The 13,265-nt window shown below is 38.8% G+C and overlaps 2 protein-coding genes across 2 annotated transcripts in view; one reads left to right on the top strand and one right to left on the bottom strand.

Annotated features, from left to right (window-relative positions):
- The window catches only part of LOC115222347 (protein FAM124A-like), a 22,990-nt gene extending 18,832 nt beyond the window's left edge, over positions 1-4,158 (bottom strand). The window contains exon 1 of the mRNA XM_029792536.2: positions 3,644-4,158. Coding sequence (XP_029648396.1) covers positions 3,644-3,720 — 77 coding nt within the window. The 5' untranslated portion in view covers positions 3,721-4,158. The remainder of the gene's footprint in view (positions 1-3,643) is intronic.
- The window catches only part of LOC115222355 (membrane magnesium transporter 1), a 23,876-nt gene continuing 12,114 nt past the window's right edge, over positions 1,504-13,265 (top strand). Inside the window, exon 1 of the mRNA XM_029792552.2 lies at positions 1,504-1,508. The gene's annotated coding sequence lies outside the window, so the exon portion shown is untranslated. The remainder of the gene's footprint in view (positions 1,509-13,265) is intronic.

The following is a 13,265-nucleotide window of genomic DNA, read 5'->3' as shown; positions in this document are numbered from 1 at the left end:
AAACCTCCAAGAATTCCTTTCAACACACGGCTATGATGCTCCCCCACTACTTCTGCTCGTAGTCAGAGCTGCACATATCGTCAGCCACTAAGGGCCGTGCTCAACTGGTAAAGGTCAAACAACTGACAAGCAAATCTTTGGTATTGAGCAGAATATTTGCTGTAGTCCATCTTTTATACCAAGACAAAACAATGTACATGATAACACTTCCAACTGCCTGGTACTGCATCAAGGCATTTATTATTATTATTATTATTATCATTATTATTATTATTATTATTATTATTATCATTATTATTATTATTGAGTGAGAGAGCAGTGCATGCACTCAAAGTGACACTGGGGTAAAATATACGAAGCCCAGTATACCCATCATGACTACCCGTCTGATAAGGGTACAACAGGCACATGCATCACAACCATATGTGCGCGACATGGTGATCTCATATCAAGATAAACAGCACATGACCTTGCAGGTGGGGCCCAATTAGAATTTTCTTCTGGTCGAGAAACCCATCCCGCTCAAAAGGTCCCTGAATAAGGATTGATTAAGGATGTTGAACAAACCACCCATGTTTCCAAAGGTGAATTATCCAAACCTCCAAGAATCCCTCTCAACACACGGCTATGATACTCCCCCACAACTTCTGCTCGTGATCAGAGATGCACATATTGTCAGCCACTAAGGGACATGGTCAACTGGTTATGGTCAAACAACTGACAAGCAAATCTGTGGTATTGAGCAGAATATTTGCTGTAGCCCATCTTTTATACAAACACAAAACAATGTACATGATAACACTTCCAATCAGTTAAGATCAGAAGCCATGAGAGCCACTGCCTGGTACTGCATCAGGGCATTTATTATTATTATTATTATTATTATTATTATTCATAACAAACTTCGATACAATATTAATCTATCTCATCTGAAAGGCACTTTTAGAAAATTTCATTAAAAAGACTCTTTTCTGAGAGCTATAAGGTAACAAGTCGGCTGATAGGTATGTCACCAAATCGACACAAAATGTCTGTATTGTGCCCCTAGACTAAGACATTTTCTCTATGTAAGAAACCATAATTATTTATAAGCTTAACAATTGAAAAGAAATCGACGCTCTTAGCGTATGGTTTCATTAGCAAGAAGGTATTATAGTAATCCCTCGCCATACCGCGGTTCACCTATCGCGGTTTATTATTTAAGCTTATGTCAATTCCTCCGTGGTGTTGCTTTGCATTTATCATAAAATAAATATATACAAATTATTTTTAAAAAATAGCTTGCTTACCAACCACATGGTTCTGGGTTCAGTCTCATTGCGTGGCACCTTGGGCAAGTGTCTTCTACTATAGCTTCGGGCTGACCAAAGCCTTGTGAGTGGATTTGGTAGACGGAAACTGAAAGAAGCCTGTCGTATATATGTATATATATATATATATGTATGTGTGTGTGTGTGTTTGTGTGTCTGTGCTTGTCTCCCCAACATCGCTTGACAACCGATGCTGGTGTGTTTACGTCACCGTAACGTAGCGGTTCGGCAAAAGAGACCGATAGAATAAGTACTAGGCTTACAAGGAATAAGTCCTGGGGTCGATTTGCTCGACTAAAGGCGGTGCTCCAGCATGGCCGCAGTCAAATGACTGAAACAAGTAAAAGAGTAAAAGAGTAAAACAGCAATGTTTCTATTTCGCGGATTTTGACCGATCGCGGGGGGTTTTGGAACGTAACATCCGCGATAGTCGAGGGATTACTGTATATAATAAATCTTTTCTACGCTAGGCACAAGACCCGATGTTTGGGGAGGGGGTGGGGCAAGTCAATTAGATCGTCAACAGTACGTAACTGGTACTTAATTTATCGACCCCGAAAGGATGAAAGGCAAAGTCGACCTCGGTGGAATTTGATCTTAGAACGTAAAGACAGACGAAATACTTATTTCTTTACTACCCATAAGGGGCTAAACATAGAGAGGACAAACAAGGACAGACAAACGGATTAAGTCGATTATATCGACCCCAGTGCGTAACTGGTACTTATTCAATCGACCCCAAAAGGATGAAAGGTGAAGTCGACCTCGGCAGAATTTGAACTCAGAGCGTAACGGCAGACGAAATACCTATTTCTTTACTACCCACAAGGGGCTAAACACAGAGAGGACAAACAAGGACAGACAAGCGGATTAAATCGATTACATCGATCCCAGTGCGTAACTGGTACTTAATTTATCGAACCCGAAAATATGAAAGGCAAAGTCGATCTCGGCGGAATTTGAACGCAGAACGTAACGGCAGACGAAATACGGCTACGCATTTCGCCCAGCGTGCTAACGTTTCTGTCAGCTCGCTACCCTAATGTATTGGGTTGTCCGGAAAGTTCGTGCCGATTTTTAAAGGAAAGAAAAAGGGTCAATAGATACTTGCCATTACATTTTTAATCAACCAAATATGAACCATTTTGTTGCACAATGCGTCTCCATCTTTCCTTTAACTTTAAAATACCCTCTTCCCAGAATTGAGGTGGTTTCATGGCAAACAATTCATCAAGGTATCTTTTTACGTCATCCAAGGAATTGAAATTTTTACCATTAAGACTATTCTGCAGAGACTTGAATAAGTGGAAATCCGAAGGAGCAATATCTGGTGAATATGGACGGTAGGGTAACACATCCCAGCCGAGCTGCAGCAATTTTTGTCTGGTTCCCAAAGCATCAAGTGCCAAAAATGAACTTTCTTATCTTCCATTTTAAAGGATTGCAGAATTAACACAGGTTATAGGAACATAAATCTTCTTCCACGAAAAGATAGCTTAAACTGTGCTCTAAATGGAGGTGTAGTCAAATCCTATTTTATGGACTCAACCATGTTCTAAAATAAGTCGAAAGGCAAGCTACTATAAATCGGCACGAACTTTCCGGACAACCCAATATATAACAAATAATCTAAAAATGAAATTAAAACAATCTCAAAAAAACCCCCTTTTCTTAGTTTAATCGAATTAAATCCCTAAGGCACCACTCCTGATAGTTTACTTGAATCTATTCCATGGAGTTTCCGTTTATGTGTCAACATCCTACCGCCTCCTTTCCTCGGAACAGACTGTAGAATTCCCACTCAAGTTCACCACTAAAAGAATATTGGTTAGCACCAATGTCAAGTCGATTATTGGGGCGAACCTGGAACGGAAGGCTATTAGATCTTGGGACCGTTCCCTTTAATTCCTTTCACACTTATTGTTGTATAATTCACTCAATTTTTTTTTAACCTTCGATCTCTTTCACTTCACAAACCCAGCTTCCATCACCTTCAACGTCCGCGAATTTGGTAGCAACAATCTGTTCCCCTCGTTTTGACGCCGCAATCCTCCGCTATACTCGCTCGTTTGTCATTAATTAAAAGCTCAATTCATAAATTAGCAATTAAACATACCATTTCGTTGACCTCGCCGTGATTATACAAACTGGCAGTGTTTCGGTATTAGTATATGACGTCAGCCACGAGTGAGTGCGTGTGCTCGACTGAGTGTTTAACTGCTCAGCTCTATCGCGCATATGAAGGACAACGTCACGCACGCACACACGCACTCATGACGTCATAGACTTCTACCGAAATATTGCCTACAAACTAATTATTTCTTGGCACCTACCTGTAATCCCACAATGGATAATTACACGTGTTCTGTTTCGGCCCAAGGCCATATGTCCGTAAGATGTAAGGATTCATTTCAAACGTGTTATCTTCTCTGTTTACGACAAACTACATTTTACTTTCTCATTATCTGACCAAATATCGTAATCTGCAAAGACGTCGTCCGCGATAGTTTTCTATTATGTTATTTGAAAAATAATTGGTTTCTCGGGTGACATTATTTTTCAATATTGTTCGCCTGCCGCATTCGATGTTTACATTCGATGCCTAAATTTCTTAGCAACGAAACCACATCAACAATAACACCGTTGCTAGGGACAGAACAAACATCACCTCCACCCCACCCAGTTAACATACACAAATTTACGACTGTATATGTCAAGCTTTATGTGTTTCCTGGTCGTAAAATATCAGGCATTCAAACACAAGTGTTCCACCACCACCACCACTAACAACAACAACAACATCACCAGCCCTGCCACCACCGCCGCCGACTGTGTTTCATAATAACTTTCAGAAAAATAGATATTTCTTAATGAAATTTTCTACAAATACCTTTCATATGGTATAGATAACAATTATATCGGATTTTACTCTTTTACTTGTTTCAGTCATTTGACTGTGGCCGTGCTGCAGCACTGCCTTTTAGTCGAGCAAATCGATCCCCAGGACTTATTCTTTGTAAGCCTAGTACTTATTCTATCGGTCTCTTTTGCCGAACCGCTAAGTTACGGGGACGTAAACACACCAGCATCAGTAGTCAAGCAATGTTGGGGGGACAAACACAGACACACACACACACATATATAAACATATACATATCAACCCATGCTAGCATGGAAAACGGACGTTAAATGATGATGATGATGATACGACGGTCTTCTTTCAGTTTCCGTCAACCAAATCCACTCACAAGGCTTTGGTCGGCCCGAGGCTATAGTAGAAGACACTTGCCCAGATTTTCGACATCCGGATACCTTTCCTGTCACCAACCCTTACCTGTTTTCAAACAAGGTGATATTTCCCTATGGCTAGACATGTTTTCGTAGGAGATTGGAAACGAAAGGCATTCATTTGCGACAATCATCCAATGTCTTGATAAGGGGACACAAAACGCTCATACACATACTCTTTTACTTGTTTCAGTCATTTTGACTGCGGCCATGCTGGTGCACCGCCTGTAATCGAGCAACTCGACCCCGGAACTTATTCTTTGTAAGCCCAGTACTTATTCTATCGGTCTCTTTTACCGAACCGCTAAGTGACGGGGACATAAACAGACCAGCATCGGTTGTCAAGCAATGCTAGGGGGACAAACACAGACACACAAACATACACGCACATACATATATATACATATATACGACGGGTTTCTTTCAGTTTCCGTCTACCAAATCCACTCACAAGGCTTTGGTCGGCCCGAGGCTATAGTAGAAGACACTTGCCCAAAGTCCCACGCAATGGGACTGAACCCGGAACCATGTGGTTGGTAAACAAGCTACTTACCACACAGCCACTCTTGCGCCTATACAACAGGTTTCTTTCAGTTTCCGTTAGTCAAATCCTCTCACAAGCTTTGGCCAACCCAGAATTATTGTGGAAGGCACCCAAGGTGCCGAGCTGTAGAACTGAACCCGAAACAACGTAGTTGGGAAGCAAACCTCTTAACTACACAGCTACGCCTGTATGCATCTATAAACGCACGCACACACACACACACACATGGCGTCACTGCGCGGCAGGAACAGCGGTGGCTGTGTGATAAGAAGTTTGCTTCACAACTACAGGTTTCTGAAGGTTCAATCCCAGTGCGTGGCACCTTCAGCAAGTATCTTCTGCTATTGCCCAGGGCCAACCAAAGCCTTGCACGTGGGGTTTGGTAAACGGAAACTGAAAGAATCCCGTCCTATATACTCGCGTGTATGTATTTGTCTCTCTCCTCTTTGTGCTTGTGCTACACCACCGCTTGATAACCGGTGTCGGTTTATTTACGTCCTCGCAACTTAACGGCTCGGAAAAAGAGAGTTCGATATAGGTGTCATGCTTTGAAAAAAAAAAAGATGACTGCTAGGGCCGATTAATTCGACTACGGTTATGCCCCAGCATGGCCGCAGTCCAATGACTGAGACAAAGAAAAAAATAAAAGATAAAGATATACGCACGCGCGTACATACATACAAGTGTTCCTGGATTTCTAAGTCCAAAATAAAGAGCAGACCCATACATCGAAAAGTGTCAAATTCATTGTCGGTTGATAAATATATTACGATGCTATGGTTAAAGGGTAAAGCAGCTAGCACCGAAACAAAATCTAGGAGTTTCCTTCAGGTTGCAAAGTCCATCCCAAAGTTTCAGACAATTTTAAACTGTTGATGTCACGCCGTTTGAGAAGTTGCAGAGTGTGAGAAGGGAGATAACTTCCACGATGATATATATATGTACAGACCTTTCAATAGAAGACAAAAACTGTCTCTCTATGCACACACACATACAAACATATATATATATACATAGATATATATGCATATACATCTATATATATATACATAATATATATACATACATGCATGTATATATACATACATAATATATATATATACATACATATATATATACATGCATGTATATATACATACATAATATATATATATACATACATATATATATATACACATATATACATACATATATATATACATACATATATATAAATATACATATATATATATACATATATATATACATGCATATATATATATACATGCATATATATATACACATACATATATATATACATATACATACATATGTCCTGTACTCTATTTTTTCGTTGTTTAAGAAAAATGTCCATTTCCTTGGTTTTGTGTTTATGTTTTCATTTCTCATTGTGTTCGACGTTTTTTTGGTGTCCTGTACCCATATATGCATGTATATATACATGTAGAGGTAGGTACGTACATATGTATGTATATATGCATATGTTTTATTTATTTATTCATTAACATATATCTATATATACATACATATATATATATATATATACATACATAATATATATACATACATAATATATATATATATATATATATATATATACATACACACACACCCAAAATTACTCACAATTTATCAGACGTAGCTGTGCATCGTTAACTAGCTAGAAATGTCCTCTTAGGTTTAAAAAATCGCAGTAGAGTCCGTTCAAATGGACAGTCATGTTAAAGTTGCTATGAATATTGTTTTATATATATGGTAAAATATATTCGCCAACTTAATGTGGTGGTCCCATAGAGGACGATGTTACATTCGTTCTTAGCCCCAGGAAGACATCTCCTCCAGCTGACTAACGACACACTGTCTGTGTCCGATTATCTAACTTATGGAGTACCAGTTACATGTACATGTAGTAAGTTGGTGTTAACAAATCCATGTGAAATAACACAAATTTAAATTATATCATCATTCTTTCATCTGTGATATTAGAGTATGAAGTTTCAGGATATCTACCAATCTATAAAGAACTATGAACTTTTGCTTACCTGATTGTCCTATTTTTCTGCTTAAATATATTTATACTCACCTCTGTATAACTATTTTATAAATGCTTTGGTGCAACTATCTGCCTATCATTTATTTTAAAATACATATGTACAACTGCATATATTATATACCATCATCCACATTTAATGCTTGTTTTCCATGCTGGCATGGGTTGGACAACTTGACAAGAACTGGCAAAGGCAGGGCCCACACCAGGTTCCATAGTTTGTTTTTGCTTAGTTTCTATGACTGGTTGCCCTTCCTAATGCCAACCACTTTACACAATGTACTGCGGGTGTTCATGTGGCACCAGCACCCACACCAATGCTTTTTACATGACACCTTGGTTTTACAATCTCAACTGTTATGGTGGGAGGGTCTCCTAGAGTATAGCAGTGCACCACACATTGCAGTCCACTGTCACCTCCTTTGTAAAGCTCAACGTTTTGAGGTTGGCTTTCAAAACTTCATCCTATTTTTTCCTGGGGCTCTTCCACAACTTCCCTATATTACCATTTAATGTCCCTCCTTCCATACACACAGACATACAAATATATATACAGAGTGACCCAAAAGAAGGTTTACAGTCATTCAACCATCTCTTTTGCATTCATATATTAACAGTTTAGATCTCAATTATAAAAAAATATGAAACCATTATTCAGCAAGATGGAGCACCTCCACATTATGCGTTAACAGTAAGAGACTACCTCAACAAAGCCTTTCCAGAGCGTTGGTTTGGAAGACGGGGCAGTATCAAATGGCCACCACGTTCACCTGACCTGACACCAATGAATTTCTATTTTTGGGGTGTTGTAAAGAACAAGGTTTATAAGAGTCCCAAAACAGTAAATGAATTAAAAGATTACATATCCGACACATTCACTGAAATTGATGGAGATCAGAATTTGTGCCGCACTGTGTGTCAGTGTTCTGAAGAGGTTTGAAGAATGTTGCTGTGTTGAAGGAGGACACTTTGAGCATCTGGGAGATTAAACATTGTCTGTTTAAGATGTGTCAAAACAATATGATTGTAAGATAGAAATTTAAATGTAATAGAATGTTTAAAAAGAAATTTCGAGTGCTTACATGATAACTGTAAACCTACTTTTGGGCCACCCTGTATATGCACACTTCCATATATATATATATACGCATGCATGTATACATACATGTACACATACGTGTATGCACACACACATAAACTGTCATTCCTCTTCTGATTAAGTTGGTTTATTGTTCACATTATTTGAAAGGTGAAACACAATCAGTAACAACTCTTCCTGGTTCACCTGCTTCCATACTCTTCTATACACCTTGAACGTTATTCAGAGGTACATTCTGGTACCTCATCACCATATTTACTTCCCAACAGCACCTCTGCAGCCACCTCTACTCAGCCATGTAAAGGTAGCCATGAATTTCCTTCACAGCAATCAACCTGTGCCTGCTCCATATATATATATATACATTTACCTCTCACCAGCTCACATAAAGCAACTGTTCTATCCTCTATACTTCTCAGTCGATGGAGTTCTTTAATTTGCAAATTGCAAGTAACATCACCAAATGCTGATTCTTTCCAAAAGAATAATGATAACAAATAAAATGAAATTAAAAAAAAAAACCCAGTACACTCCGTTAAGTGACTGATATTACGAAGATCTACCAGCTGCAGAAGCCATATCAAAATAAAAAAGACATTGGAACAAGATATATATTCTTTTATTTGTTTCAGTCATTTGACAGCAGCCAATCTGGAGCACTGCCTTGAATGGTTTTTAGTCAAACAAATTGACCCTAGGACTTATTTTCATTTTCTAAAGCCATGGACTTATTCTATCGGTCTCTTTGCTGATATATATAATTCATTTACAAGAATAGTGTTGGCTGTGACTTTGAAGTTCCGGCCTGCTAGTCTTCAGCAGATCAACAATATTCTTTTCTACTCTGGGCACAAGGTGGGGGCCAGTCGATTAGATCAACCTCAGTATGCAACTGGTACTTAATTTATCGACCCTGAAAGGATGAAAGGCAAAGTCGACATTGGCGGAATTTGAGCTCAGAACGTAGCGGCAGACGAAATACCTATTTCTTTACTACCGGCAAGGGGCTAAATATAGAAGGGACAAACAAGGACAGACAAACGGATTAAGTTGATTACATCGACCCCAGTGCGTAACTGGTACATATTTAATTGACCCCGAAAGGATGAAAGGCAAAGTCGACCTCGGCGGAATTTGAACTCAGAACGTAACAGCAGACGAAATACGGCTACGCTTTTTGCCCGGCATGCTAACATTTCTGCCAGCTCGCTGCCTCAGCAGATCAAAAACCAATACATTTTATTTGTGAGGTATTCATTATCGTACATTAATTATCATTATTTTAATGCTTATGTTTTCACCTTTGTATGAATCAGACCAGCTTTACTGGGACAAATTTTCAATGACCAGACACACTACCTGTTGCTAATCCTCACCTGTTTCTAAGTAAGGTAATATTTCCCCTAAGCTTACAAGCATAAGCAGATCAACAGCCAAATATGTTTCCATGGATGATTAAAACAAATGACACTGTTTCTGTAAGAATGGTGACTTTGTTCCCAATCAGCACAAAGTCAAGACAAGATATAAATACACACACACACACATATCTATCATCCATATCATATTTATTTAGCATCTGCTTTCCGGACTGGTATGGTTTGGACGGTTTGACAGGAGCTGGCAAGCCATAGGACTGTGCTGAGCTCCAACGTCAGCTTTGGCGTCATTTCCTATGGCTGGATGCCTTTTCTTTCACTACATTAGAGTGCACTGAGTGTTTTATTCCCGTCACTGGTACCCACAAGATCACCAAGTTATTTGCAAGACAAAAAAAAGAACAGAGAAAGGAATCTACACTAGTGCTACTCAAAGTGGTGGTCTGCAAACCATCAGCTGCAGGTACGCAGCGAGTTTCCAGAAAGGAAAGAAACTCTATACTAGACTAATTCAAATGAATTTGAATAAATAACCATTACATTTGACAGAGTAATCTGAATGCTAAAGAGTTAAGTGTTCATAAAATCACATTTGTAACCCATGACATTATCATCATCATTGTTTAATGTCTGCTTTCCATGCTAGCATGGGTTGGACGGTTTGACTGAGGTCTGGCGAACCAGATGGCTGCACCAGACTCCAATCTGATCTGGCAGAGTTTCTACAGCTGGATACCCTTCCTAACTCCAACCACTCCGAGAGTGTAGTGGGTCCTTTTACGTGCCACCAGCACAAGGGCCAGTCAGGTGGTACTGGTAACAGCCACGCTCAAAATGGTGCTTTTTATGTGCCACCTGCACAGGAGCCAGTACAGCGGCACTGACAACAACTTCACTCGAATGCTTTTTCACGTGCCAGTAAGGCGATGCAGGTAACGATCACGCTTGAATGGAGCTTTTTACGTGCCACCGGCACGGAGGCTAGTTTGTTGCTCTGGCAACGATCACGCTTGTACGGTACACTTAGCGCTCCACTAGCACGGATGAAGGTCCTCGAATTTGATTTCGATTTCACTTGAGTCAACAGGTCTTCACAATTCTAGTTTCGTCAGATACTATAACCATCTATAGAGAATTGCAAGAAACCATTACCCAAGACAAACTAAATCTTCTTCTAATGTTCAATTGCAGTAAACACCGTTAGCCTCTAGAGTCAACCACAGGTTTTGTCTGGACAGTAGGATTCCCATGAAGATGTCATCCTTCAACTCCAGGGCTGTGGCGTAGGCACATAAAATCTTCGACTCCTAACTCTTCCATTCATGCCCACCATGACTGTGACTCCTCTGTTCAAATAGGAAAATAACTGTTTTATCAGTGAAAATACACACAAAGCATTTGGAAAGATTTTGCCATAAGTATAAATCAAATATTGCTTTTGACAAGAATGGAATCTATCTTAATTCAACATTAATAAACACAATCATCTTAAGAAAGAACTAAAATGGTGTCCTCACTGGTAGGAAGTGTCAGATTTGTTAGGAGTAACAAGAATTCCATACATTCACCGAAGCCCATCTGCGGTATCAAGAAATTCCTGCTAAAAGAGAATGGGATTTTCGTTTCGGCTGCCCTTTTACGGTACAATTTTAGATGACAAGGGGTGTGTATAAAAACAACAGGGTTTACTTGTAATATTGAAACGAAAAAAATATTGTTTAACTACAGAAATGACACTGAAGTTCATAATTTCTGCCGACTTACAATCATTTACATCTTATTTCTTTGTTGTTGTTACCAATTTTAATTAAATACTTTTCAATTACCCAAATTTTTTTTTCTCTCCTCGTAAAACACGTGTTTTTAAAACGAAACTACTGTTTAACCCCCAAAGTAAACAATATTTCGTTTATACTTCAATTCTCAGTCGTTTACCCAATATTTTAAGGTCTTTTGGTGATCCTTCGGTATACGTACCGTAAGTGACTTTGTATACATTTCTGAAGATAACAGAAACCCTTTTCTCCCACCCCTAACCCCCATATATATATATATATATATATATAAATAACACTTTCTTGTAATGTATCCGGTACTTCCAGTACCTATACCGAAGTTACGCCGTCTTTTTATTGCCATTAATTACTGCAGAGTCATAACATAAATAATTACCTCACAGGAAGCAAAGAGTCGAACTTTAAAAAGCTCAATAAATGTATACCAGATGGGTAAATTTTGGTAAAAAAAAAATACCGTAAAATGCCTAACAAGATTTTAACAAAGCAATCTCCTATCTTAAAGTGCAATTCTACGAGAAATGAAATCTGAAGATAAAAACTGGAAAAATAAAGAACGGAAACTGAAATACACAGAAGGTCTGGCGAATTGTGTATTTCCTCAAAGTTGTAATCTATGATTAAATCACGAATAACCATTAATTCTATATCAACTGAAACTATTTACAATGTAAACTATTCAGAAATTCAAGTAACCTTTCAATAATTCTATTACATTAGGCAATGTTATTTTGTCTACGCCGAAAACGGGTGGTGTGCGTATTCTTTACCTTCGTCTCAACGGTAAACCCTAACCGCCGAAAACGGGTGGCGTGTGTAGTCTTTACCTTCGCCAAATCACCTTTTATAAATATTACATCTATGTCGTTGTTTTTGCTTCCGTGCCGGTTTTTGTCGGGGAATCTTAACATCCGGTTGAATTGCAAGTTAAAATCGATTTATCAACCATTTTACTGCAATGTTTTTTTATATTTTTTATTTACTTGTTTTCAGTAATTGGAATGCGGTCATGCTGGAGCACCGCCTTGAATGGGTTTAGTCGAACAAATCTACCCCAGTACTTATTTCTTTTAAGGCTGGTATTTATTCTATCGATATCTACTGCCGAATAGCTAAGTTTCGAGAACATATCTATGACGAGCTTCTTTCAGTTTCAGTCTATCAAATCCATTCACAAGGCTTTTGGTCGGCCCGGGGCTGTAGCAGAAGGGTTTAGTCGAACAAATCTACCCCAGTACTTATTTCTTTTAAGGCTGGTATTTATTCTATCGATATCTATTGCCGAATAGCTAAGTAACGGGAACACATCTATGACGAGCTTCTTTCAGTTTCAGTCTTATCAAATCCATTCACAAGGCTTTTTTGGTCGGCCCGGGGCTGTAGCAGAAGGGTTTAGTCGAACAAATCTACCCCAGTACTTATTTCTTTTAAGGCTGGTATTTATTCTATCGATATCTATTGCCGAATAGCTAAGTAACGGGAACACATCTATGACGAGCTTCTTTCAGTTTCAGTCTTATCAAATCCATTCACAAGGCTTTTTTGGTCGGCCCGGGGCTGTAGTAGAAGACACTTGTCCAATGTGCCACGCAGTGGAACTGAACCCGTAATTACGTGGTTGGAGAGCAAGCCTCTTACTACGTCTATAATATGTACATTAAAAAAAGATAAGAATAAAGCATTTAACACAAAGAAGACTTGCCTACAATTTTAACAAAAGAACCGAAAAACGTTTAAGAACAATATTGACCTACCTCTTGAAAATGATTTTAAAATAAAATACGGCAAAAACAGGAGGA

The sequence above is a fragment of the Octopus sinensis genome, linkage group LG19 (genome assembly GCF_006345805.1).
Source record: "Octopus sinensis linkage group LG19, ASM634580v1, whole genome shotgun sequence".
NCBI lineage: Eukaryota > Metazoa > Mollusca > Cephalopoda > Octopoda > Octopodidae > Octopus > Octopus sinensis.
The sequence above is the reverse complement of the archived record's forward strand: the minus strand, read 5'-3'. Positions and strand labels throughout refer to the sequence as shown.